General features: G+C 36.0%; 2 protein-coding genes across 2 annotated transcripts in view; one reads left to right on the plus strand and one right to left on the minus strand.

Annotated features, from left to right (window-relative positions):
• The window catches only part of ITGB3BP (integrin subunit beta 3 binding protein), a gene marked incomplete at both ends in the record, with an annotated part of 47,066 nt that extends 35,533 nt beyond the window's left edge, over positions 1 to 11,533 (minus strand). Inside the window, 2 exons of the mRNA XM_080691434.1 lie at positions 139 to 181; positions 11,529 to 11,533. Of these exons, the coding sequence (XP_080547560.1) occupies positions 139 to 181; positions 11,529 to 11,533 (48 nt within the window). The remainder of the gene's footprint in view (positions 1 to 138; positions 182 to 11,528) is intronic.
• Positions 11,534 to 14,470: 2,937 nt separating this feature from the next.
• Positions 14,471 to 26,218, plus strand: part of EFCAB7 (EF-hand calcium binding domain 7) — a gene marked incomplete at both ends in the record, with an annotated part of 45,180 nt that continues 33,432 nt past the window's right edge. Inside the window, 5 exons of the mRNA XM_080691964.1 lie at positions 14,471 to 14,657; positions 20,562 to 20,773; positions 21,348 to 21,434; positions 23,054 to 23,249; positions 23,690 to 23,808. Coding sequence (XP_080548090.1) covers positions 14,471 to 14,657; positions 20,562 to 20,773; positions 21,348 to 21,434; positions 23,054 to 23,249; positions 23,690 to 23,808 — 801 coding nt within the window. The remainder of the gene's footprint in view (positions 14,658 to 20,561; positions 20,774 to 21,347; positions 21,435 to 23,053; positions 23,250 to 23,689; positions 23,809 to 26,218) is intronic.

Here is a 26,218-nt window from a genome sequence, read left to right on the forward strand (position 1 = left end):
CATATGCAGAAAATGGTATAGCAATAATAACTTTGCCCAATTGTTTTTAGATAATTTATATTTAGCAAAATAAATCAATAATTAACATTAGAAACACAATTGTATCATGCAATCACAAATTCTTAAGCAAATACTTACATTTTCTGTAAACCGATTGTCCAATTTCAGTGATCTTTTAACACTGCAAACAAAATATTTTTAAAAATCTTAGATTTCACATGGTTTCAGTAGCCAAATATTTAAGGGTAAGATGTATAAACAAAGATTTTAAGTTACCTTTCCCAACTAATTTTTGTACTATTTGTTAAAGCAGAATATCAAATGAAAACAATTTTTTTATGATGAGTGGTTTGTTTTTAGTAGCATATTTCAATATGGGATCATAGGAATGAACCACTTTCTTATTATGTGTTATTTTATATACATGGAGTACCCAACAATATAAACATTAAAGTCATATTATATAAAGCCTTCACTTATAATCTCAGTAATTGAGAGGCTGTGACAGGAGGATCACAGGTTCCAGCCAGCCTCAGCTACTTAGGCCCTCTACAACTTAGTGAGACCCTTTTTCAAATTAAAGAATAAAAATAGAGTGGGGGGGGTATTGCTCAGAGGTAGAACACCTCTGCGCTCAATTCCCAGTACCTCAAGAAAATAAATAAAAAATAAAAAATTATACAGAAGAGCAAAATAATTTACATACCTGCAATAAAGATGTTGAAAGTATATTATTTACAAAAATAGTGCTTGTATGTGTTGAAAGTATGAGCAAGGTGAAAAAGTTTTACACATTATTCTAGCATTAAACATGATTCAGTGCAACCAGACTAAGACTTAACCAAGGAACAGATGCTCTATGTCTTTATAAGTCCCCAATCCGTAAGAAACAATTTTTTGTTTCCTTCACTAAACTGATTCAGAAACATGCCAAGCTCTCTGTGTGCAAAATCTGTTGTGCTAAACTGGATGCCCAGCTGTTGGTGACAGTGCTTAGAAAGGAAAGCTGAATATTTATAATACTTTATTTCGTACAGCTGTCTTCTAAAGAGCAGTCATCAACATTTTATTGAATGCAGACTAAATGCTCAAAGGAGAAAAAGGTCAATATAAATTAAAACTAGTTTTCCCAGTGACAAATGCAGTATTAAAAGTACTTTCTTGGTCCCTGAGAAACAGAAATTAAATTATTTAAAGTATTAGGGAATTAGAGTATAATGCAAAAAATCATTTTGTAAGGGCTCTATTATAAACCCCTCAAGTTTGTATAGATTCTAGAAAATTAATTCCTAAATATTAATTTATAAACAACATATAGAAATAAGAAAATGAGAGATGGTCAGTCTATTAAAATTACTTGTCAGTAAATATTAAATAATATTATACAAAAATAAATCTCTCTAAAAAGGATTTACTTAATTTTGCTATTACATTATACATTAGCCAATCACATTATTTCTTGATATTCAGTTTGTCTAAGGAATTGTTTATATATTTTAAAATCCATATAAATCAATTAGGGGCTGGGGATGTACTTCAGGGGTAAAGCACTTGCCTAGCATGTGCAAGGCAAGAACCCGAGTTTACCCCCCCAGGACTAAAAAAGAAAACAAAAACGTAAACAAAAATTTTGTGTGAATTCTCAATGAAGCAAGGAGAGAACTAAAGTATGAGCAAATAAAAATGGCAGATAATTCTCAAAAGTATATTTAGCTTTGAAATATATATGGCCCTACATGGGATGTTCAGAAACCAAAAACTTAAGTAACACAGTATAGCATTTTTTTTTAAATGTAGTTAAGTTGTAGCATCTAAAAGACACACCCTGATATTAACTGCTCAAAATATTACTGTTGTATTATCATTGGTAAACTATTAGAGAAAGCAACTCTGGATTTAAAAGGTTTCCAGATTAGGGCAGAGGTAGATCTAGGAAGTCCATAAAAATACATAAAAACACTCAAGAAAGTCAGTTGAGTTAAAATAGGCTGCCCCATCCCACTCTCAATTTGCTGAGGATCTAGAAATTTGATTCATTGATGGTAACATAGTGTTCAGATAATTCAGGCATCTAAAGTCCAAAAGCTAGCAATATTTAAAAGTAGGCAAGCCAGGGGTGGTGGCGCATGCTTATAATCCCCATGCTTGGGAGGCGGAGGCGGAGGTGGAAACAGGAGGATGGCGCAGGTTCAAAGCCAGCCTTGCTGGCTTAAGAGACCCCGTTACCAAATAAAAATATAAAAATGGGTCTGGGAGTGTAGCCCGGAGGTAGAAGGGTTTCCAGGAACCCTAATACCACCACCACACAAAAAAAAAGTATTAGGCAAGACTAGAAGAAATCTAAGGAATTATTTAGTTTAGCCTAAAGGGAAAAGAGTTTAAGAGTTTCTGTAACTTGCCTACTGTCCCACATTTCACGAGAGGGAAACTCAGATCAGTTCCTGTGCATAATAAGTCTTTGTTGAATCGAGGAGGAGGGAGTTATGACCACTTAGTGTTCTAGTAGACTGAACCCACTATTGAGTTATCAGTCACTAGATTGAGCGTCTACTATGTACAAGGCATTCTTTTACCTTAAACAACTGTAATGCAAGAATGAAATGATACTAAATGGATTAGATATAATGAAATAAACATTTCCTACAATATCTATTTATTTGCTACCATTATTAATTAACAATTAGAAGTGATATTTCTCTTGTAGTTCTATAAGGTTGTAAGTGGTTCCTGTGGCTACTATCTTGGCTTGAAAAATGTGTACACAAAAATGAGCAAAGAATTTGAATATACATTTCTTTAAAGAAGATATACTAGTGGCCAATAAGCAACATGAAAAGATGTTCAAGCTTCCTAATCATTATGGAATACAAATCAGAGCCACAATGAGATAAACAAATCAACTAGGATGGCTACTAAAACAATATGTAAAATAAAACGGAAGAGAGAGACAGACACACTCACAAATGTAGATGAGGATGTGGAAAAACTGGAACCTTTGTACCCTGCTGACTGGAATGTAAAACGGTGCAGCAGCTATGGAAAGTAGTATGGCAGTCCCTCAAATGATTAAAAATAGAATTACCATATGATCCAGCATTTCAATTCCCCCAAGAACTGAAAGCTAGAACATAAACAGATATTTGTATGTCAATGTTCACTGTAGAACTGTTCACAATAGCCAAAAGGCAGAAGAAAGCTAGACGGTCCATTGACAGATGAATGGGTAAAAAAATGTGGCAATACATACAATGGAATATTACTTATTCTTTAAAGGGAAGGAAATTTGACGCATGCTACAACATAGATGAACTTTGAAGACATTAGAGATGTAAGTAAAATTAGTCACAAAAGATCAAATACTGTATGACTTTACTCATATGTGAGTATACAAATTCATGAAGACAGAAAATAGAATGGTGGTTGCCAGGAGCTAGAGAAAGGAAAGAATGGGAAATTATTGTCTAATGGCTATAGTTTCAGTTTTGCAGGATGAAACAGTTCTGGAGATGGATGGTGGTGATGGTTGCATGATAGTATGAATATGCCTCCCTTACATGGGTCCTCTTACAACCTCTATTAGTAACTTTTTACTTCTAAATTTGCACCTATGTCCATAATCTAAATATTACATTCTAGCTGGGTACAGTGGTGCATGCCTGTAATCCCAGGATTTGGGAGGCTGAGACCGAAGGATTACAGGTTTGAGGACAGTGTGAGGTCAATTTAGCAAGACCCTGATTCAAAATAATAAATAAACTAAGAATAGGGATGTAACACGGAGGTAGAGCACTTCTGGGTTTAAGAGCACCCCTGGGCTCAATCCCCAGTACCACAATACATACTTAATACATACTTAATACATACATACATAACATATTGCATCTTTGGGTATACTAGGTTTAGATTCACTGGGATTACAATTTTGGTTGCTACCAGAACTACTGTTACTGGAATTGTATTTTATTTTTTTGTGGTACTGGGAACTGAACCCAAGGGTCTACCTCTGAGCTACACCTCCAATTCTACTTTATTGTTTATTTTGAAACAGTCTCACTAAATTGCAAAGGGCTTCATGGTGCTGAGGCTGGCTGCTAACTGTAGCCTCCCACGTACTGGGATTATAAGTGTGTACCACCATGCCCAACATTACTAGAATTTTAAAAAGATTTAAAAAATTTTGACATGCAATTTAACAGGAAAGAAAGTAACTGTAGGATTAGCTATGCTATACTTTATGACTATCCTTACTTATTTTATTTAGTAACCTGAATAGGATTCTCTGATTCATCAGAGCAAAATGAGTGGGTAAGTTCTATTATACAATGTTACTAATAACTATTATAATTATTAAAGAACTTATCCTAGGGGGGGGGGGAGCTCTCATATGATTCCTAACCAAACACCAGGGATGACACCTTAGAAACTCACAAAATTATATGATTTGATGTTCTTTTTCATAGGATTTTTAAAACTTTAAACACAATTTCGAAAGGCAGGACAGCAAGTGGGAGTAGAGAGTGAGGAATAACGTTAGTAAAGCAGAGAAGACTCAGGGAGCTTTGATGCTATGCCAAATTCTTCCCTAAGGTTGGGCAAATCACATAATCTCACTAAGCTTCATAAAGTTGTTAATAGTACTGGCCTGTAAAGTAGTAAGAAATTTCTGAGTGGAAGATAAAAATATCACTTAGTATTTCAGTACTTCCATTTTCTCCTCAACATAATGGACATAATAATATTGCCAGCTACCAAATTCACAAGAGTGTTTAGAGAATTATTGAGTATGTTCACGGGATGCTTAGAAATCCTTTGATGAAAGGCAATGGCTAAATTCATGTCCCATGTGGCTCTTTAGTGTAAATTGAGATATCTGAAATGATTTATTTTCCATTCTTTGTATGGAAATGAACAGAGAAGGAAGACAAGTCCTTAGTATCCTTTCTGCACCTCCTTTTTATACAAGCCTATGCTCCTTTGTGTTCAAAATTTCTAAACTCGAGGGTTTACACAAAAACCCTCAAGTTGAGTGGGATCACCAAACCATTACATGTAAGTGTGTGATCACTGTGAAAGCATCTAAATAAATATACATAAATAAATATACATAATTAGCCCTGTTATTCTTAATGATAAAACTGTCCCAGAACTTTGAACAATTACTGGACACATGTTGCTGGGATCAAAACCTTCCTTATCAAAAGGTTAATAGTCAACCAAAGAACTTTTATAGAAGTCAAATGATATATTTTGAGCTATTAGTCTCAGAAGATAGATGTAGGTGAGATATCCTTTGGGTTGAGTAAAATACGAAATGCAGTAAGAACATTTTACTACTAAATGAGTACTCCCAAATAGAAAATCAATACTACTTTTTGTCAGAAATTTATACATGCACATACATAGATAAATTTATATATACACATATATAGATAGATACTTGTATATGTATATTACACATACCTACATACCAAGTGAGGCTATAATTATATCCTTTAAAAAATCTATTGAAAGGGCTCAAATTCTATAAGAATTTTAGGACATAGCAGAAGGGTGATATTTTATGTATTTTTTGGTATGACTTATATTTTACAACATAAAAGTAACAATAAAATGCAACTCTGCTTCTGAGACTCCAACACAATCATCTCTAAAAAGTTTCCTCTGGCCCTCTCTAGTTTGTACTAAGGATACTTCAATTCTACCTAATAACACTTGTAAACCTTTTCACTAAACCTTTTATGTTAAAACAGTCTATGGTCAGATGTGGTGGCACACACGTCTAATCCCAGTACTGAGGAGGCTGAGACAGGAGCAACACAGGTTCAAGGCCTACTTGTGATAATTTAGTGAGACCTCTCAAAGTTTAAAAAAAAAAAAAAAAAAAAAAAAAGGTAGGGCCTCGGAATGCAGAACGTCCCTGAGTTCAATTCTCAGTACCACAAAAAAGAAAAAAAAATCTATTTATGCTTTTCTTCCCTAGACTAAGATATTTATATCATTAACATCTTGCCTGATAATCAACAAGTTTAGTTCTAAAACTGCCTATTGAAGCCAGGCATGTGGGGCATGCTTGTAATTCCAGCATTTGGGAGGCGGAGGCAAGAAGGCCCTTTGCAATTCAGTGAGACCCTGTTTCAAAATAGAGAATAAAAAAATAGGGCTGGAAGTGTAGTTTTGAGGTAGAATGTTCCTGGGTTCCATCCCCAGTACTGCAAAAAATAAAAAAAATAAAAATAAATAAATAAAAATGCCTATTAAACTATCTCTTTCATTAAAATTAAAACCACTAGATAGTAGAGTATTTGTTCATATTTGTATCCCAAAGCCCAACAGGACCCAAATAGTATATAATTATTTAATAACATTTGCTTTTTATTAGGAACATTAATCTCAAAGAATTGAATATTTAACTCCTTACATTTTGTATAATGCCCCAATTTTTGAGTACTTAAGACAAATAATTTTGGTTTATAATTCTTAAAATAGACACTCTTCTTTACTGAAGATAATTATGTTTAGACTTTCTCAATCTATCTTCCATATCTTTTTTTTTTTTTTTTTTGGTGGTACTGGGGGTGGAACCCAGAGGCTTTCTATCTTCAGGCTATACTCTCACACCTATTTTCTCCTTTTTTTGGAAACAGGGTTTCACTAAGTTGCTGAGAGCCTCACTAAGTAGCTGAGGCTGGCTTTGAACCGGTGCGATCCTCCTGTCTTAGCCTCCCAAGTGTGGGGATTACAAGCATGTGCCACCATGCCCAGCTATCTTCCATACCTTAATGTTCTATTTCATATCATAATTGTTTATGCTGCATTTTAGGTGATTTCTTCAGACTGACTTTCCAGTTTTCTAATTCTTTCTTCAGTTGTGTCTAACCTATTTAATCAATCCATTAACTTTTGAGAACAAATTTCAATGACTTTTAGGGTAACTTTAATTTTTATATAATCTTCTACTTTTAAAAAGTACCAACAATAAGTCGGGTGTGGTGGCACACGCTTGTAATCCCAGCATTTAAGAGGCTGAGACAGGAGGATCCAGGTTTGCAGACAACCTCAGCCTACTACTTAATGAGGCCCTTTGCAGCTCAGTGAGACCCTGTTTCAAAATAAAGACTAAAAATAGAACTGGGGGTATAGCTCGGAGGTAGCATGCTTCTGGGTTCCATCCCCAGTACTACAAAAAAAGAAAAAAAAAGTTCCAACAATAGAATTCTTATCCTTTATTATCCTTTATCTGTATTTATCATTTGTTTACATTTTGTCCCACTTATTCTTTTAAAACACATACATATAAATTTCTTTTTTGTGTATGTGATACTGGGGATTGAACCCAATGGATTCTACCTCCAAGCTACACCCTCAGGTCTATTTTATTTTCATTTTGAAACAGGTTCTCTCTAGGTTAATGAGAGTTTCGCTCCTTGATGAGGCTGTCATGCATCACCATGCCCAACTAATAAATTTATAATATATGCTGATTTTCCTGAACCATTCAGAATAAGTTAGAGACATAGTATAACCTTATCCATAAACATTTCCATGTGGTTTTCCTTCCCTTCTTTACTTTTTCTTCCTCCATTTCTTCTTTTTTTCCTTCTTTTTTTCTTTATTATGGCGCTGGGGATTGAACCCACAGGAGTTATACCTCTGAGCTATAATCAAGCCCTTATTTATTTATTTATTTATTTATTTATTTATTTAATTTATTTGAAACAGGGTCTCACTAGATTGCTGAGAGACTTCTAAGTTGCTAAGGCTGGTCTTGAACCTATAATCCTTCTGTCTCAGCCTCCCAAGTACTGGGATTACAGGCGTGAACTACCACGCCCAGCTCAATGTGGTTTTCTAAATATTCTCTTATAAACCGGGTGTGGTGGCACACGCTTGTAATCCCAGCATTTGGGAGGCTGAGACAGTAGGATCGCAGTTCGAGGACAGCCTCAGCTACTTAGTGAGACCCTCTGTAACTCAGTGAGACCCTGTTTCAAAATAAAGAGAAAATGGGGCTGAGGGTGTAGCTCAGAGGTAGGATGCCCCTGGATTCCATGCCCTACTGAAAAAGAAAACCAAAACTCTTACATATGCCCCAAAATAAAAATATTGTCATTATAGGGCACTGGGGGCATTGTGGAACATTGGTGGTACACACCTGTAATTCCAGTTTTTGGGGGGCTGATACAGAAGTATTGCAGGTTTGAGAGCAGCCTCAGCAACTTAACAAGACCCTGTTTTAAAATATAAACAAACAAACAGAAACAGGTAAAACATCCTTGGGTTTAATCCTGGTACCATCAAAAAAGGGAAACAATATCATTAATATAGCATTATTGTCAACAATCTTTATTAAAATGTTATCACCAATAATATCCCATTTATTTATTTATTATTTTTTTGAGATTGAACCCAGGGGTATTCTACCTCCAAACTACACCCCAGTCCTTTCTTTTTTATTTTGAAACAGGTCTTGATAAATTGCTGAATTGATAATTTGAATTGATAAATTGATAAGAAGTTGCTTGAGGCTGGCTTCCTGTTCCAGCCTCCCAAGTACTCAGGTGTGGGCCCCCATGCCCAGCTCTAGTATCCTTTTTTTTTTTTTTTTTTTGGTGGTACTGGGGTTCCTGGAAGCCCTTCTACCTCCGGGCTACACTCCCAGACCTATTTTTATATTTTTATTTGGAAATAGGGTCTCTTATGCCAGCGTGGCTGGCTTTGAACCAGCGCGATCCTCCTGTCTCCGCCTCCCAAGCGCGGGGATTACAAGCGTGCGCCACCACGCCCGGCTCTAATATCTCTTACAGCTAATATTTCTGCAGGTTGAGAATCCAATCCTGAAACACTCATTCCATTTAGTTTCACCATCTCTTTATTCTCCCTTAATCTGGATTTTCATTACTGCTGATGGATTTAATCCATCCTACCACTGCTTATTTTTATGTTTAACCGTCCTAGATTTGGAATAGGATGCCTTTCATGCTGGCTCCTGTTTACCTTATGTACCCATAACTCTGAAGACTTCCTATTTTCTAGCATCCATAATTTTTTCTCCACTTGGAGAAAAAGCCTTTTCTCCAATGAGACATAGCTTTTTTGTGTGTGTGTATGATACCGGGAATTGAACCCAGGGGCATTCTACCTCCAAGCTATATCCTCAGAATTTAAGATAGGTTAATATCTAAATCCTTTGGAAACATTTTAAGTATTATCAGATATACACTAAAGAATAAATGTAAGATGTGAAAATTATAAAATATAATAAGCATCCCAAACTTCACCAAGTAATCATTACCAATATTTCAGAGATACCTACATACTCCTCTATACCATCAGTTCCCCCCAACTGGATTTTTTTTTTTTTTTTTTTTTTTTTTGCAGTACTGGAGATTGAATCCAGGGGCATTCTACCTCTGAGTTATACACCTAGCCCTATTTTTTATGCTTTATTTTGAAACAGGATCTCACTAAGTTGTGGAGGACCTCATTAAGTAGCTGAGGCTGGCTGTGAACCATAATCCTCCTATCTCAGCCTGCCAAGCACTGGGATTACAAGTGTGCCCCAGCATGCCTGGCATTATATATAGCCCAGCAAGTATGTACCAAAACGATGAGTCTTAAGTGGAATCAATCAGTTTTTGGTTCCCCATTTCTACAACAGAACAGAAAATCAGGAAATGATAGATTGTGAAGCAAATACACACCAGTCTGTTTTCACTGTATTCCTACTTAGCTTTTTTTTTTCTTTTTTTTGTTACACTGCCTTTGTAGCTTTGTATGTGACAACAAGTGTTTTTTTTTTTTTTTTTCTTCTCTAATGCGATAACAGGGAGACAAGTTAATTTGGGGGAATGAAAAGCCGGGCGTGGTGGCGCATGCTTGTAATCCCAGCATTTGGGAGGCTGAGACCGGAGGATCACAGTTTGCGGACAGCCTCAGTTACTTACTGAGGCCCTCTGCAACTCAGTTAGACCCGGTTTCAAAATAAGAATAAAAATAGGGCAGGGGGTGTAGCTCGGAGGTCGAATGCCCATGGGTTCCATCCCCAGACCCACACACACACACACACAAAAAAACCCTCAATGATCCATAATCCTTAAAGTGTTAGTAAAACACACATTTATTGATACCTGTGTGAAAGACAGGTACCATATTAGATGCTGAGTTTCCTTATCCACAAAGTAAGAATAATTGCAGCCGCTACCTCCTAACGTCTTTTTTTAGGATTCAAAGAGAAAGTGTAAACAAATTGCTAACCACTGTACTCTGATCATAAAGATTCAATACATATAGGTTATTATTATTTCTGCACATCTTTTCACTTTGATGTCAATTCATATTTGATACAAGAATTTTCCTTGCTCTTTTACTTAGCATTCTACTCAACCCTGGTAATGACTAAGAAATATACTACTCTACAGGTAAGTCAACTCGGGGACAGCCAGATAATTTCATGTGTTAGGTACCCTCCCAGAAAGTTCTTTAGTGATTTTTAAGTTTCTATGTAGCAGCCAATTGTTTTATTCATCTCATTATAGGATGGATAAAGAGTAGGAAAAATAACTACAATCTAGCAAAATTCCTATCCCTGCTATGGTTATTCTCAATATTCAGATTACTGGGATTGTATGGGAATTTGGAGATCATCCAGTATAAATTTTATTTCGGGAGAGGGTACTGGGGATGCAACTCAGGACATTCTACCTCCGAGTTACATTTCCAGGCCTATGTAATTTATTTTAAAACAGAATATCAGCCGGGGGTGGTGGCACACACTTGTAATCCCCGCGCTTGGGAGGCGGAGACAAGAGGATCAGCCAGTTTTGAAGCCAGCCTCGCTGGCTTAAGAGACCCTGTTTCCAAATAAAATATAAAATAGGTCTGGGAGTGTAGCCCGGAGGTAGAAGAGTTCCACCCCAGTACCACCAAAACCAAACCAAACAAAACAAACAAAACAAAACAAAAACAATAACAATATCATTAGGTTGCAGGGACCCTCACTAAATTGCTAAGGCTGGTCGCGAACCTGCGATCCTCCAGTCTAGGCCTCTGAAGTCCTGGGGTTACAAGCGTGAACCACCACACTCAGCCCAGTATGAACTTTTTAAATAAAAACATTGAGTCGTTTAGTGACTTGCCAGACGATGAGTCTTAAGTGGAATCCAAGAACCGAGACTGTTTATGAAATCTCTCACGAGTTTATATTAATTCACTACACAATTCTAGGCGTTAGAAGGCTTTATAAATTAAATGAATGAGTTTTAATCAACTCTGGTCCCGTTTTCGGTAAAGTAACTATTTAAATTATTTCAGATTAGACATTATTTAAACACACGCTGCAAGGTCAACCAGATGAAGACTGCTGGAAAGGGGCAGAGAGTACCAAGCACCATGAACTGTCATCAGAGATAAGTTTACAGTCTTGGAGGGGGGGCAGAAAAACAAACTAAAAATCTATTGGGTCTAACAAATACTTTTCTTGGTCACAGAAGAAACTTAAACACAGCAATATTGGGGGAGGAAATACCTACGGCATTTCGAGATTCGGGGAAGGACCACAGCGGCCGGATGAAACGAACTAAACAACCTCTTCCGAGAACCGCGAACCTGCGGAAGGAAACCAGAAAGTACGAAAAGCGCGCGCGGGCGAACCCCGCCAGGTGTCACAGCTAACGCGGCCGGCTGGAAACACTCTCCCCGCAATAAGGGAACCAATGGTATGCGAGGAAAAGAGTGCGTGAGGATTTTAGGTCTAGAGACACAAGCAGTCCCCACCAGGCTCAACAGAGTCCCCTCTTTCACTACTCCGGCCATAGCAACTCCCCGACAGAGGAGCAACCGAGCCCCGTCTGTTTGCTGTAGATCAGTGGTCCGTAGGTTTCCAGGCGGACCATTTGAGGAGGTGCACCGCAGCTTACTTCCGGTAGCGGCGAAATGTCGTTGCCATGGTGACTAGGGAAAGGCTTTGTCGGCCCCGCGGGGTGGAGAGAGTCCTGGAATCGGTGGAGAGAATTGGCTGCGCTTCCTCGTTTGTGAGCGGGAATTAGGTAGAAACTGCTCGCTGTCTCTCTGTCTTTCCCGCTCCGTCCCTCTCTGGGCGCCTTTCTCTTCTCCCACTCGCTTCTTTTACTTCTCGGACCTAAAATGTACACATCAATACAGTTTTTATGTTCAGAGAAATACTGAACTGGAGAGAGGTGGCCCGAGCTTAGCTGTAACGTATTTCCCGGCGCAGGGACGGCACTGGATGGCTCTGTTTTCACTTGGCCCTTTGGAAGCCGTAGGCGCTTGTTAACAGTTTATTTTTCCAGCTATTGAGTGCCTGGTTATTTATGGAGCCGTTTGCTGCAATGTGCTCTCTAGGCCCCTGTCTCGGTCTCGGGCTGGAGTTTTAAATAAAGGAGGTTTCCAAGCCTGAGGGGTGCAATTATATATTTATTTAAGCTTCAGTTTCTTCTCTCATCACAGCAAGGGAAAGAATAGAATTCTAGAACATTTCTACCAGGGGATTTCCATGTGAGAGAGTCGCCTTAGTTGCAGAGTATTTGAAGAAGATCCTAAAAAACTACTTCTATTTTACAATTGCTTGCTTCAAAGAGAACATTCATTCTTCCTTATTGGAACAGTTTTCTTTCACATTGGTGAGGGGATGGCGTGCACGCATATGTGTTTAAAACTCTGATGCTTAATTATAGGGATACCAATTTGCAGTAACCAGACTGTGACACCACATCCCTATGGGGTCCTTCTAAACCCGGTGTAATATGAAAGTGTCAGGCAGGCGGTCTGTGTATTATAAATAGGGTACTTCATCCATGATAAGCGATTATTATCTTTCTTTCCCAAGTGTAAAAGGCCTATATAATTCAAGAAGGTGCCAGTGATTTAGGCCTCCTGAGGAAGAATCCAATGAGTCCTGAAGGGGACCTTACCTGTGTCATCTTATTGTTGAACTTGAGATATTCAATTTATTAGGTTGGAATGTATTTTTAGAAGTCAAAGCTGGATAAAGTAATGTGGGAAGCTGTTAGACTACCAGCACGATTTAGTACCTCATAGTAGCCATTGTTCAATACACCTCCATCCACATTAACAAAAAAAGGAACTGTTACTGAAATTTACTGCTTTTTTTTTTAACCACTTATTACATATAGGTGACATCTCTGTTTCTTAATTTCTTCATCTGTTAAATGGACAAAAGGTAAGGATAAAACAAGTTGTATAGCCAGGCATGATGGTGCACACTTGTAATCCCAGCATTTGGGAAGCTGAGACGGGAGGATCCGGGATCCCAGCCAGCCTCAGCTATTTAGTGAGGCCCTCCACAACTTAGACTCTGTTTCAAAAATAAAGAATAAAAACTCAGGCTGGGGATGTAGTCTGGAGGTAAAATGCCCCTGTGTTCAATCCCCAGCACCACAAAAAACAAAAAACAAAAACAAGATGTATGTCATTTAAGCTCTATGAGAAGTGCTATATAAACCCTAGAGATTATTAATAATAAATGGTAGGGATCCATGATAATGCTATAAATGAGACTTTAAATATTTGGCTATTTGGCCGGGCGTGGTGGTGCACGGGAGGCTGAGACTGGAGGATCACGGTTAAGAGACAGCCTCAGCTACTTAGTGAGGCTCTCTGCAACTTAGTGAGACCCTGTTTCAAAACAAAGAATAAAAAATAATAGGGCAGGGGATGTAGCTCGGAGGTCAAATGCCCCTGGGTTATTTGAAATGTGGGACTGCATTATCTGTACAATGAAATGATTTGGTTGGTCCTGCTGTGGAGGATGGGTGCTAACTGCTAGTTGCTTTATTAAAAAAAAAAATCATTATTATGGAATTTCACAGTACAGTTTATTTAGCACTTATTTTGTGTCAGGGTTCTATATGCTTCATATATATTAACTGATTTAATCTTCTTAACCTGTGAAGAGTCTTATCCAACTGTCCTTTGGTTTTGGTGCTGGGGATTGAACTTAGGGGCATTCTGCCTCTGAGCTGCACCCCTAGCCCTTCTTTACTTTTTTATTTTATTTTGATACAAGGTCTTCCTAAGTTGCTGAGACTGTCCTCCAACCTGCAAATCTTCAATCTCAGCCTCCCAGGTACTAGGATTCAGGTGTGAGCCACCACACCCGCCTCTGTCCTATTTTGATAGGATATGTGCTTTTCCTTTGTTCTGATTCTCCTTTTGTGTTATAGTGTGTTTTTGCTCTTTTGGCTGTGATTACATATTTCAGGAACGTGTGTGTGTGTGTGTGTGTGTGTGTGTGTGTATTAGAAATCAGTTGTCAAAAGGTTATTTTAGTTCCACATATGATAGTAAGTCCCATATATACTATAACAGTCATCATTTTATTCCACATATAAAAACGTTGACATCTTGGTTTCCCCACATGCTTGAAAGATATAGTGACATTTGCATTTTAGTTGACCAATATTGACAAATTTTCAAATTATTTTTTAATAGAATGGCTATCAGTCCAGGAAGTGATGCCACTTTTACCAGTCAGAATTCAACGCTTTCAGAGAGTCTTCGAACAAAGAAGTTTCCACTAACTGAAGAGGAGATATTCTATATGAATTGTAGAGCTGCCTACTTAGCTATCTTCAAAAGCAGCTTAGAAAACATTATTTCCAAAGATCAACTTTACCTAGGTAAAAAATTTTAACTTACTTTGTGTTATTTGTTGAAACGAATAACAGGTCAGAATAGGTCAGAAATACTGGAATTAGAATTACATTGTCGAGCCAGGCGTGGTGGCGCACGCTTGTAATCCCCACGCTTGGGAGGCAGAGAAAGGAGGATCGCGCAGGTTCAAAGCCAGCCGCGCGCGCTGGCTTAGGAGACCCTGTTTCCAAATAAAAAATATAAAAATAGGTCTGGGAGTGTAGCCCGGAGGTAGAAGGGCTTCCAGGAACCCCAGTACCACCCCCCCCCAAAAAAAGAATTACATTGTCGAAAAAAATTATATTGTTATTTCATCCCATTTGTTCAAATTTCCTATTGAAGCTTGAATAGTGGAACTATTATTCCATTTTGTGTAAGATACACATTTGAGGAACTTAAAAATAAAAATTTCAGTGTTTATACAGCCCATATTGATATATTAAGAGCTTCCATCAACTGCTGCTTGCTTAAAATATTTTTTAAATTCTCCTTTTGGTGGTTTAAGATTTATTTTTATTTTATTTTGTATTGTTTCATTTTTTGAGATACTGGGGATTGAAGATGAGGGCATTCTACATCTGAGCTATACTCTCAGACTTTTTTAATTTTGTTTTTGAAACAGGGTCTCACTAGGTTGCAGAGAGTCTCAGTACTTGCTAAGGCTGTCCTTGAATCTAGGATGCTCCTTTCTCAGTCTCCCAACTACTGAGATTACAGTCATATACCACCACACCCACTAAGATTTATAACAGTAGAATTAAGATACATGGCATCTGAATCATTAATCTGAATTGTGACCTAAACTGAGGAACCTTTAAAGAATATATAAAAAATGAGGTCAAATAACTATAAAAGAGAGGTACAGAGAGATAAATGAAATTTGAAAAGAGTTCAGGAATTTATTTTTTAATCTCTTATTGTTTCTGTTATCATAGTTTAAAATCTCTCTGGTTGCAAATGTTCTCCAAATTATTGAACTTGGTTCTTGAAGGCCTACGGTCTAGAGAGAGTGTAAGCAGCAATACTAGATAATATTGACTACTCATGTCAGTTTCACCAAAGCCGATAATTTTAGAGTATGGAAATGGAGTTATCTTGTCATCTTTAAAGTAGTTTCCTTACCTAGGCGTGGTGGCGCACACTTGTAATCCCAGCACTTGGGAGGCTGAGACAGGAGGATGGTGCAGGTTCAAAGCCAGCCTCAGCTACTTAGTGAGGATCTCAGCAATTTAGTGGGACCCTGTTTCCAAATAAAATACAAAATAGGTCTGGGAATATATCCTGGAGGTAGAAAGCCCCTGGGTTCCACCCCCAGTACTAAAAAAAAAAAAAGTAGTTTTCTTAAACCAAAACTCTGTCATATTTCTGCAGCAATGTCTTTGATTTGTATGCAGTAAGACCTCCATTTGGGGGAAGATGAGATTTGGAGAGATTCAAACTTATCCAATGTCTAAATAAAAGACATTATTTGTAAAGTAGTTTAAATGTAAATGTAGATGATTGAAATGATTTTCAAAGTATTGTTTAATCTTACTTTGATTACATAATTTTTAAATTATTTTGTCTCATTTTGAATTTTAAATATTAGTGTTTAGTTAATATACATTAAAGGCTATAAACAGAAATTCAGTTAATTAGAATTAAAATAACATCCTGTTGTTGTTTCTAAAATATGAGTTTTTCCTTTTTCCTCTTTTATGAATAGGCTGAGATCATGAATCTGCTAAGTGTGCAAATTTAACATGTGTTTCATAGCTATGGCATTTAGTTTGTAAATCAATGACTATATATTAAGCTGCTGTTTTATGAAATTAGAGAAGATAATGCAGCATTTGTCTCTTCAGTGTTTTATATATATATATATATATATATATATATATATATACATATACACATTTATATACATATGCACACATCTGGTTTTATGGTGAAGTATTCTTTGTAGCATTGTAATAATTGATTTCAGATGATCTAGGGTTTTGTGTGTTTGTGATACTAGGGACTAAACCCAGGCGAGTTCTACCTCTGAGCCACACCCCAGCCCTATTTTATTTTTTAATTTGAAATAGTGTCTCACTAGGTTGCTGAAAATCTCACTACATTGTCGAGGCTGTCCTCAAACCTGTGATCCTCTTGTCTCAACCTCCCAAGTACTGGGATTATAAGTGTGTACACCATGCGCAAAAAAAGTAATATGAACCAGTGATATTTCTTTCTTTCTGCTTTCTTCTGTAGTCTTTGGCCACTTATGCACATAACATGTGGTCTGACATTTCCATTTCAGAGTCAGAGAGAACAGTACCATTTCCAGAGTGGGAGTTACTTTTTTGTCGATTTTATAAATAATAAAGGTTTTAGAGACCCATGTCAAAGCTGAAGGTAAACCTTGGCAGTATACTAGTATCAGCCTTTAAACATCTACCAGTTACATAATATTTTCACTGTCATCAAACTTAATAATGAACTCCAACTAATTCTAAACCTAGAAGTTAAAGTTTGTACCTACATTGTATTAATTTCTTTTCTTTTCTTTTTTTTGGGGGTGGTGGTGGTACTGGGGTTCCTGGAAGCCCTTCTACCTCCGGGCTACACTCCCAGACCTATTTAATACTTTTTTATTTTTGGAAACAGGGTCTCTTAAACCAGCATGGCTGGCTTTGAACCTGCGCGATCCTCCTGTCTCTGCCTCCCAAGTGCGGTGATTACAAGCATGCACCACCATGCCTGGCATCATTGTATTAATTTCTTAGAGAATGGGATATCTACTTGCTGAGTATAGATTTTTGCATAATTAATTTTATTTTGAGAGTTTTTAAAAATTAACAAATTTTCTTTTTACTGAAGATAACAAGTGTATACTAAGCTACCATTTATGGGAAAAAGTTACACACCTATTTTCCCAAAGCTGGACAAAAAATATAATTTTTATGTATGTTTTTGACCTTAAAAGTATAACTTCAAGCTGGGCGTGGTGGTGCACGCTTGTAATCCCCACGCTTGGGAGGCTGAGACAGGAGGATCGCACAGGTTCGAAGCCAGTCTCAGCTACTTAGTGAGGCTCTCAGCGACTTAGTGAGACCCTGTTTCCAAATAATAGGTCTGGGAGTATAGCCTGGAGGTAGAAAGCCCCTGAGTTTCACCCCCAGTACCATAAAAAAAAAAGTATAACTTCATTCATGTTCTTGTGTTAACTTTTTTTTTTTTTCAGTACTGGGAGTGGAACCTAGGGACATTGTACCTCCGAGCTACACTCCTAGCCCAATTTTTTAGTTCTTATTTTGAAACAGGCCTCACTAAGTAGCTGAGGCTGGCCTCGAACCTTCCATTCTCTTATCTCAGACTCCCAAGTACTAGGATTATAAGTGTGGGCCACCATCCCCAGCTTATATTACTAACTTTTAAAGAGTGGAAGATTGGCTGTGGATGAAATGCTAAAATACATATGCCATTTCTGATTTTGTTCATTAATGAATTAAACAATTTTTCTGTTTATATAATAGGTAAAATACTTACCTTTAATTCCCAGGGCAGCATAGTAATCAGGGATTGTCTACATCCAGAATAAATCTATGAATATAAAAAATTATGTTATCTCCAATGCTTCAAATTTCCATAGAGGATTTATAGGTGAATGGAAGATGGCAGTTACTACAGTTACAACTTTGTTAGCTCTGAAGGTCACCTCTAGATTATCTTGTTTCTCTTTTGTGCCAAAATTTAAATTATTTAGGTATAATGTACCAGGATAAATTGTAGGATGGGAAAATTTCCCTTTGTCTTTAGATTTTTAAAATATTATTGACCATAAGTCATGACCACAAATACCAAGTTTATACTTCAGATATAGACTTCCTTTTTACATTATAAAACTTCTTTGAAATTAAAGAGCTTGTATCTCTGAAAAAAATCACCTTGTATGTGCTTGTGTACAACATATGTTTAGTACAACTGACTGAAAATTTCTGAACTTATTACCCTCACTTAGTTTTTAATTTGAGGATGTTTCTTTAAATTATTTTTATACATATTTGTCCTTATTACATTAAAGTGTAGAACATTCAGATTATCATTTTACGCCGATTTATGATTCACAGATCTTGTAAATTTACACCTAAGATAATTAGAAATGGCCAATATAAGTTTTTGTTTTGTTTTGGTATGAGGGATTGAATCCAGGGTCATTCTACCTCTGATCTAACTATACCCTTAGCCCTTTTTATTTTTATATTTTAAATTTTGAAAGAAGATCTCTCTAATTGGCTGAGGTTCTTGCTAAGTTGCTGAGGCTACCCTGGAACCTACAGTCCTCCTTGTTTCTACCTCTCAAGTACTGGGATTGCAGAAATGTGCCAGCATGCCCAGAAAGATAATGCTTTATAATAGAATTTGGTAGTACAATTCAGGATAGCTGTGCTTTAAAAAAATTGTTAATTCCTTCAATGGTGGTTAGGAAGCTTATCATTTGTTCATCTTATATAGAGATATAGAGTAATGTCTTAATATACAGAAGCTTATTTAAAGCCAAGTTTTTCTATCCAACAGTACAATGACATCTATAATTGTTTAAAACCATATATGTTAGTATGATGTGACATGTGCAGACATGTGCAGACATATAGATCCTTTCCCACACTGTTTTCTTTCATAGAGATAAGGCATGGCTAGAAATGAAATAATTTAACCAGTGTTGATAGTCTTGATTTTTAACAGGGCCATATCGTTGGATACTTTTTGTGCAAATATTTGACATTGGAACATGATTAATGTTCTTGAAAGCTTATTACCCAGCAATGATGAATATTTTAGATATCATGCCTTGTTGACATTAATATTCTCAAATGAAAGATTTCTTTACTTCATTACAATATTCATTGAGACAGAAAAAGGAATAATTTATGCTATGGTTATCATTATGTCCTCAAGACAAATGGATGGTTTTTATTTTTTTTAATTTAATTTAATTTATTTATTTATTTTTGCGGGTCTGGGGATGGAACCGAGGGGTATCTGACCTCCAAGCTACACCCCCTGCCCTATTTTTTATTCTTTATTTTGAAACCGGGTCTCACTGAGTTGAAAGAGCCTCACTAAGTAGCTGAGGCTGTCCACGAACCGCGATCCTCCAGGTTTCAGCCTCCCGCATGCTGGGATTACAAGTGTGCGCTACCACGCCTGGCTTGGATGGTTTTTTAAATCTTTTTTTTCTTCTAAAAGCTCTTAAGTTAATCAGGTATTGTAGATTATTTAAAACATGTAGGTTGAACTGGGCGTGGGGGCATACACCTGTAATTCCGGTTATTGGGATGCTGAGACAAGAAGATCACAGGTTCGAGAATAGTCTGAAACCAGACTATCAGCAATCTACTGAGAAGCCTGTTTTAGAAAAAAAATAAGGGTTGGTGTAACCACCTGTAATTCCTGTAATTCCATTACTTGGGAGACTGAAACAGGAGGATTGCAGGTTTAAGGCCAGCCATAGGAACTTAGGGCCTCAGCAACTTAACATGGCCCTGTTTCAAAATAAAAAAATAAAATATGGCTGTGAGTCTAGCTTAGAGGCAGAAGTCTCTGGGTTCAATAACCAGTGTGTGGGCACACACACACACACACACACACACACACACACACACAGCATAGGCTTAGAACCAAACTGACAGAATAGGAAAAATCCACTCAATTCTAGCATTAGTAAATCAAGAATCTTTAGCTGGTGGCATACATATTTTTATTATGAAAAATCAGTCATACATTTGACATAACTAGTCAACACCAAGGCAACATACTGGTGTATATGAGATTTGCTTGATATAATATATAATAGCTTGAAAAAGTACACTTAACTATCGATTCTAAATGTTACAATAGCAGATATTATTTGTTTTATCGGGCAGCTCTTCAGTATGCAGGAAGAAATCCATCCCAAAAGACCATTAATAAGTATTGGACTCCTCAAACTGCCAAACTGAATTTTGATGATTTTTGTGGGATTTTAAGGAAAGAAAAACCTACTTCAAAAGCAGAACTACTAAAATCATTTAAGCAATTAGATGTAAATGATGATGGCTCAATTTTACACAGTGACCTTTATAAATTTCTAACAAAGGTAAGATCGTGAAACTGTTTTATACTGTACACTTTTGCTAAACAACTTAGAATCTAGCTTTGGCTACTAAAGTTCACATTAATTATTTCATTGACAGGTGAAATGAATTACCTACATGCTATTTATAAAGAACTTGAAGACCCTTCTGGATGAAAAATGCTTTGTAAATAAAAGATCAAGTATAAAATTGAGCCTACGTCGCAATACCCTTTTTCCTCCTATGCAGTTCTTTGCATATCTCTTTGAAAATCAGTGTTAGGTCCATGAGTGATAAGTAAAAGGAAAACAAAGTATAAATGGAATTAGAAATTCATTCCATTTCTTCTTACAATGTTAAAAAATACCCATTACTCTATATTCAATTGCAGCTATTACTGATTCCATGATATACAGTTGTTAAAACTTAGTACTGTGAAACATAGCACATTATCATAAGATTGTCATTTTATTTTATTATGATTTATAATGAAACTACTCCAACTTATGTAGAAATGATTAAATTGTATTTACACTATCGCCATGAATAATACAATGCTAATCATGTTGTTTTAAAACAAATCTTGTTTTATTTCAGAGAGGTGAGAAGATGACTCGAGAAGAAGTAAATGCCATAATAAACTTGGCTGATGTAAATGCTGATGGCAAATTCGACTACATTAAGGTATGTCTACATATGGAAATTTAGTTTTCCCAGATTTATTAATGTATAATTGACAAAACTATACGTATGATATATGTAATATTTGTGTGTATACATTGTAATGTGATTAAATCAAGCTAATAATCAGATAAATTTTGGGGGGAGTTTGTGTTTGCTTGGTGTTCTACTACTGAACTATACCTCTAACTTTTTTTTTTGGTGGTACTGGGGTTCCTGGAAACCATTCTACCTCCGGGCTACACTCTTAGACCTATTTTTATATTTTTATTTGGAAACAGGGTCTCTTAAGCCAGCGAGGCTGGCTTCTAACCTGCACCATCCTCCTGTCTCCGCCTCCCAAATGCTGGGTTTACAAGCTTGTGCCACCACACCCGGCTACCTCTAACTTTTATAAAAGTGTGTTTGCTTTTATATAATTTTAATATTGGCATTGATGGAGTTGTATACTGTGCATTCAATTCATTGTACTTGAAATTCATTCCTTTCAGCCAGGAGTGGTGGCGCATGCTTGTAATCCCTGCGCTTGGGAGGCGGAGACAAGAGAATCTTGCAGGTTCGAAGCCAGCCACGCTGGTTTAAGAGACCCTATTTCCAAATAAAAATATAAAAAATAGGTCTGGGAGTGTAGCCCGGAGGTAGAAGGGTTTCCAGAAACCTCAGTACCACAAAAAAAAAAAAATTCTTTTCAGTTCCACAATAGTGATATGATAATTACATTAAAAATAATCTAAAAATACATAATGTTCTAAAATCTGAAACTCTTTTGCATATCAGCATGATGCTGCAAATAGAAAACTTCACACCTGACTTTATGTGAGGGGTCACAGTTAAAATGCAGGCATGCTAAAAATATTACATAAAACTACCTCAGAATATGTGTATAAGATGTCTATAAAACACAAGTGAAGCCAGGCGTGGTGGCGCACGCTTGTAATCCCCGCACTTGGGAGGCGGAGACAGGAGGATCGCGCAGATTCGAAGCCAGCCACGCTGGTGTAAGAGACCCTGTTTCAAAAATATAAAATAGGTCTGGGAGTGTAGCCCGGAGTTAGAAGGGCTTCCAGGAACCCCAGTACCACCAAAAAAAAACACAAGTGAAAGTTGTATTTAGGCTTAGGATCCATTCCCCAAATATCTCATTATGTATATGTAAATTTACTAAAATCAGAAAAAGAAAACCAAAGCATTTTCAGTCCAGACATTTTTAAATAAGGACAACTCAAGCTGTACAACTTAGTTAAAATACATACATGTGTACACACAGACACACAATAAAAGACATTCTCCTCAGAAATGTACTTTTTCTGTAGTGGAAGAATCATAAAAATTATTTAGAACAAAGCAAGCTTATGCATCTTGTAAAAAAAAATAAATCATCTCTCCTTTGTAATATTTCCACTCAGAGTATGGCCACATCATTGATTCATTGCTGCATTTCACTAGGCCACTTGAGAATGGTCCATCTCATTCAAGAAAATAAAATGAGTAGCTGGGTTCAATAAGAAATATATTCCATCTGTCAGTCTATCCCTTGCCTACTAATGTACATTTACTTTCTCCTTCTCCTAAATGAATGATTGAATGCTTTACCCACTGGGCTACTTTTTTATTTCCTATAGTTTTGTAAATTATATATGACAACCAATGAGCAATGTCTCAAGACTACTCTAGAAAAACTGGAGGTTGACAGTAAACTGAGGCGTCAACAATTTGGAAGCCACGTCGAAAGGTCCCCTGAAAGGGGCCCACTACCAGTACAAAAACTATCACCTAGAATCATAAGAAAAAATGACCAGGAAGCATTCTCAAATAAAGGTATCTACTTTTACCATGTAGAATTTTTTGATGAACAATGAAGGGTCATAATTCAGATAAAATTTTCCTTCCATCTCAGGTTATCAGTGATAAAACAAATGAGAATCCAACTTTTGTTAGCTACCATTTTTTAGACTTTCTTAGCTATAAAAATCTATTGAAATAAAATTTTATTGTGGAACTTCACTTGGCTATGCTCATTATATTTTATTAAAACTAAAATTTCAGACTAAAAGGTGACATATTGAAGTAAGGAATCTTGCAGCCCATAAATTAGGAGCAACTAAAGTCTGATAAATATCAGGATTTTTTACTTTATTTCAATAAGGAGAACAAAGAGTGAAACTAATATTATAAACCTTTTATATTACACTATGTTTAGAAACAAACTCCAGTTGACTTTTCATAATGTTGGATCAAATAACTATTACTTGTTACAGGTGACACAAGGAATTCTTTACTGTCAACTACCAGAAAGTTCAAAACATCTATTTCCTTCACAATTACCATGGGTGCTAATAGTAATCGAAACTCAAAGTTACCTGAGCCAAATTTAAAGGTATAGTATTTTAAATTAACAGATATAACTTCTGAAGTAAAACATCAAGTTTATTAATAACTATCCAGTGTGTACAGAGAGCCATTAAGATTTGTGAAGTAATTCTGTGAGGGTTTTTTTTTTTTTTCTGTAGGATGCTGCATTTCTATCTGTAAGCCAGTTGTGACATTTTTAAAGTAAAATAATGAGTAAGAATATTACTTACTATAAGGGTTTTAGTTTGAAAATGATGGCTTAATATTTTAACTTATTGAGTAGATTATCTGATTATGTTTTATCAAGTTAATTTGTTGTTGTTTTTTAACAAAAACTTTCCATAGGTTTTTATTATTAATAAATAGTTCACTCAATATCAGTTCCTATGAGAGAAAGACAACAGAGTCACTTGCTAAGTCAATGTTTGTAGAGTGTTAATATTGATCTTCTTCCTTTGTTTTCCCTTTCTAGACTCAACATTTACTAGTTTTCGTTCAACAGAAAATAATAGCTACAGAAATATAAAACATTAACTGGAAACTGCTAGGATACATTAAAAATGTGCACCTAGAGACCTCTGTAAAAGGGGAAAAAATGGTTATGACCACATACTCTAACTGCTGTTAGAAAACCGAACTGATTGTTCTCAAGAGCTACATTTTTGTTTCAAATAACAACTCTGTATTTGTTATTGAACTCTGAAGTCCCTTATATCTTTAAATTGCTAGACAGTGACATTTCTTCTATATTAAAATTTTAAAACATTATCTCCAAGGAATTTTGTTCAGACTGTTTAGGAATCTATACACCCTAAGCAATTTGGTACGCACGTCCACCATGTTCGCACAATATTTAGTGTTCCAACAATATTATTTCCACCAAGGGAACCCTTTTGTATTTTGCAAAGTTAAATGCTCATAAAATTAACAGTTAAATAATAGGTTTGCCTGATTCAAAAGTATAAATAAATGTAAATTTATCTAGCATAAAGAGGGATATAAACAAATATTAATATAAATTATATTAAGTCATAATAACACTTTTTCTAAGTGCTAGTTACTGAACTCAAACCAACACAAATTCTTTAATTTAGTTCACTTCAACAAATAATCACAAAGTAGACAATGCATGCCAACAATTTTACTCAGTGCAAAATTTGGATCTTGAGCTAAAAGATAATTTGATTTTAATAGTACAATATTTCATTTCATTTATTAATTTGCTTTTTCAGCAAATATTTGATTGAGTACTCTGTGCCAAGCAGTATTCTTGGCATTGATGAAGAACTTTGGGTTAGAAATGACCTGAACTTAAATCCTAGTTCTTCCTTAATAACTATGCTAACTTGGGTAAATTTATCAGCAACCCTTCTGAGTCTCAGTTTTCTTACCTGTAAGTTGGGAATAATTGTATTTAGTGTGTTAGGGAAAGATTTAAATATTTAACATATAAAGCATTTAGCACGTACCAAGTACTATAGTATTCACTTTAATAAAAATAGCATTGTTAATATTTTTATAGAACTATGAAATGACTGTAGGTCTTTATATAGGAAAGACATGAAAATGTAGTTTAAGAGAAGTTATTCCAGTATTCTATTGTGTATAGAGGCCTCAAGTTAGATAGACTATTTGAGAGACTGATAGAATTATCCAGAAATAAAGTGATGGTAGCTTGGCCTAGATTAGTACTTAAAGTTAGTAAGGAAGGAGCAGATCTAATAGATAATGCCAAAACTGGTCTAGAGGCCATAGCTCTTGTTTAACAAGCATCCACTTAGGTTTTGTATCAAAGGCATCAAAACCAGATGCTAATTATTTGATATTAAGTAAAAGATACTAAGAGGACTTAATGATTGCTGTCAACTTTTAGTTCTGTGACTTGAATATAAAATTTAACTTGGAATTAACTTTGGAAATCTTTCTTATTCCTGTATTCATTACCTTCTTATTTCCTATTTCTGATTTTAACATTTTCTTTTTATTATTAATTAGCTGATATTTATTCAGTGAGCTGAGCTAAAATGATTCTTAACAATCTGTGAGTCTCTCGAAGCACTTTTGTTTAGTTTCATGAATTTTATACATTTCTTAGGTTCTATAATCAAATACTGAGAAACAGTTGGTTATGAAAATACAGAATAAATTACTAAAAGGATGGTTAAATTAATTTTCTTTAAATACATTAAGTCTACTTTAAATAAGTTTGGGTAATATCAGTTTTATCTGGAATAGAGAAGAGACTTTCTCAGAAGTTTGAAAATTGTTGTAATAGGGGAGGCATAAGCCAAATTTTCTCTTCTTCCTCTTCCTCTGGTACTGGGGTCTCACTATTTTGCCTCTAGCACTACTGGACTCTAGTGATCCTCCTGCTTCAGACTCCTGAGTAATTGGGACTACAGGTGTGTAGTACAATCCACAGCCAACTCTGAAAA

Source organism: Muscardinus avellanarius, assembly GCF_963383645.1.
Source record: "Muscardinus avellanarius genome assembly, chromosome: 3".
NCBI lineage: Eukaryota > Metazoa > Chordata > Mammalia > Rodentia > Gliridae > Muscardinus > Muscardinus avellanarius.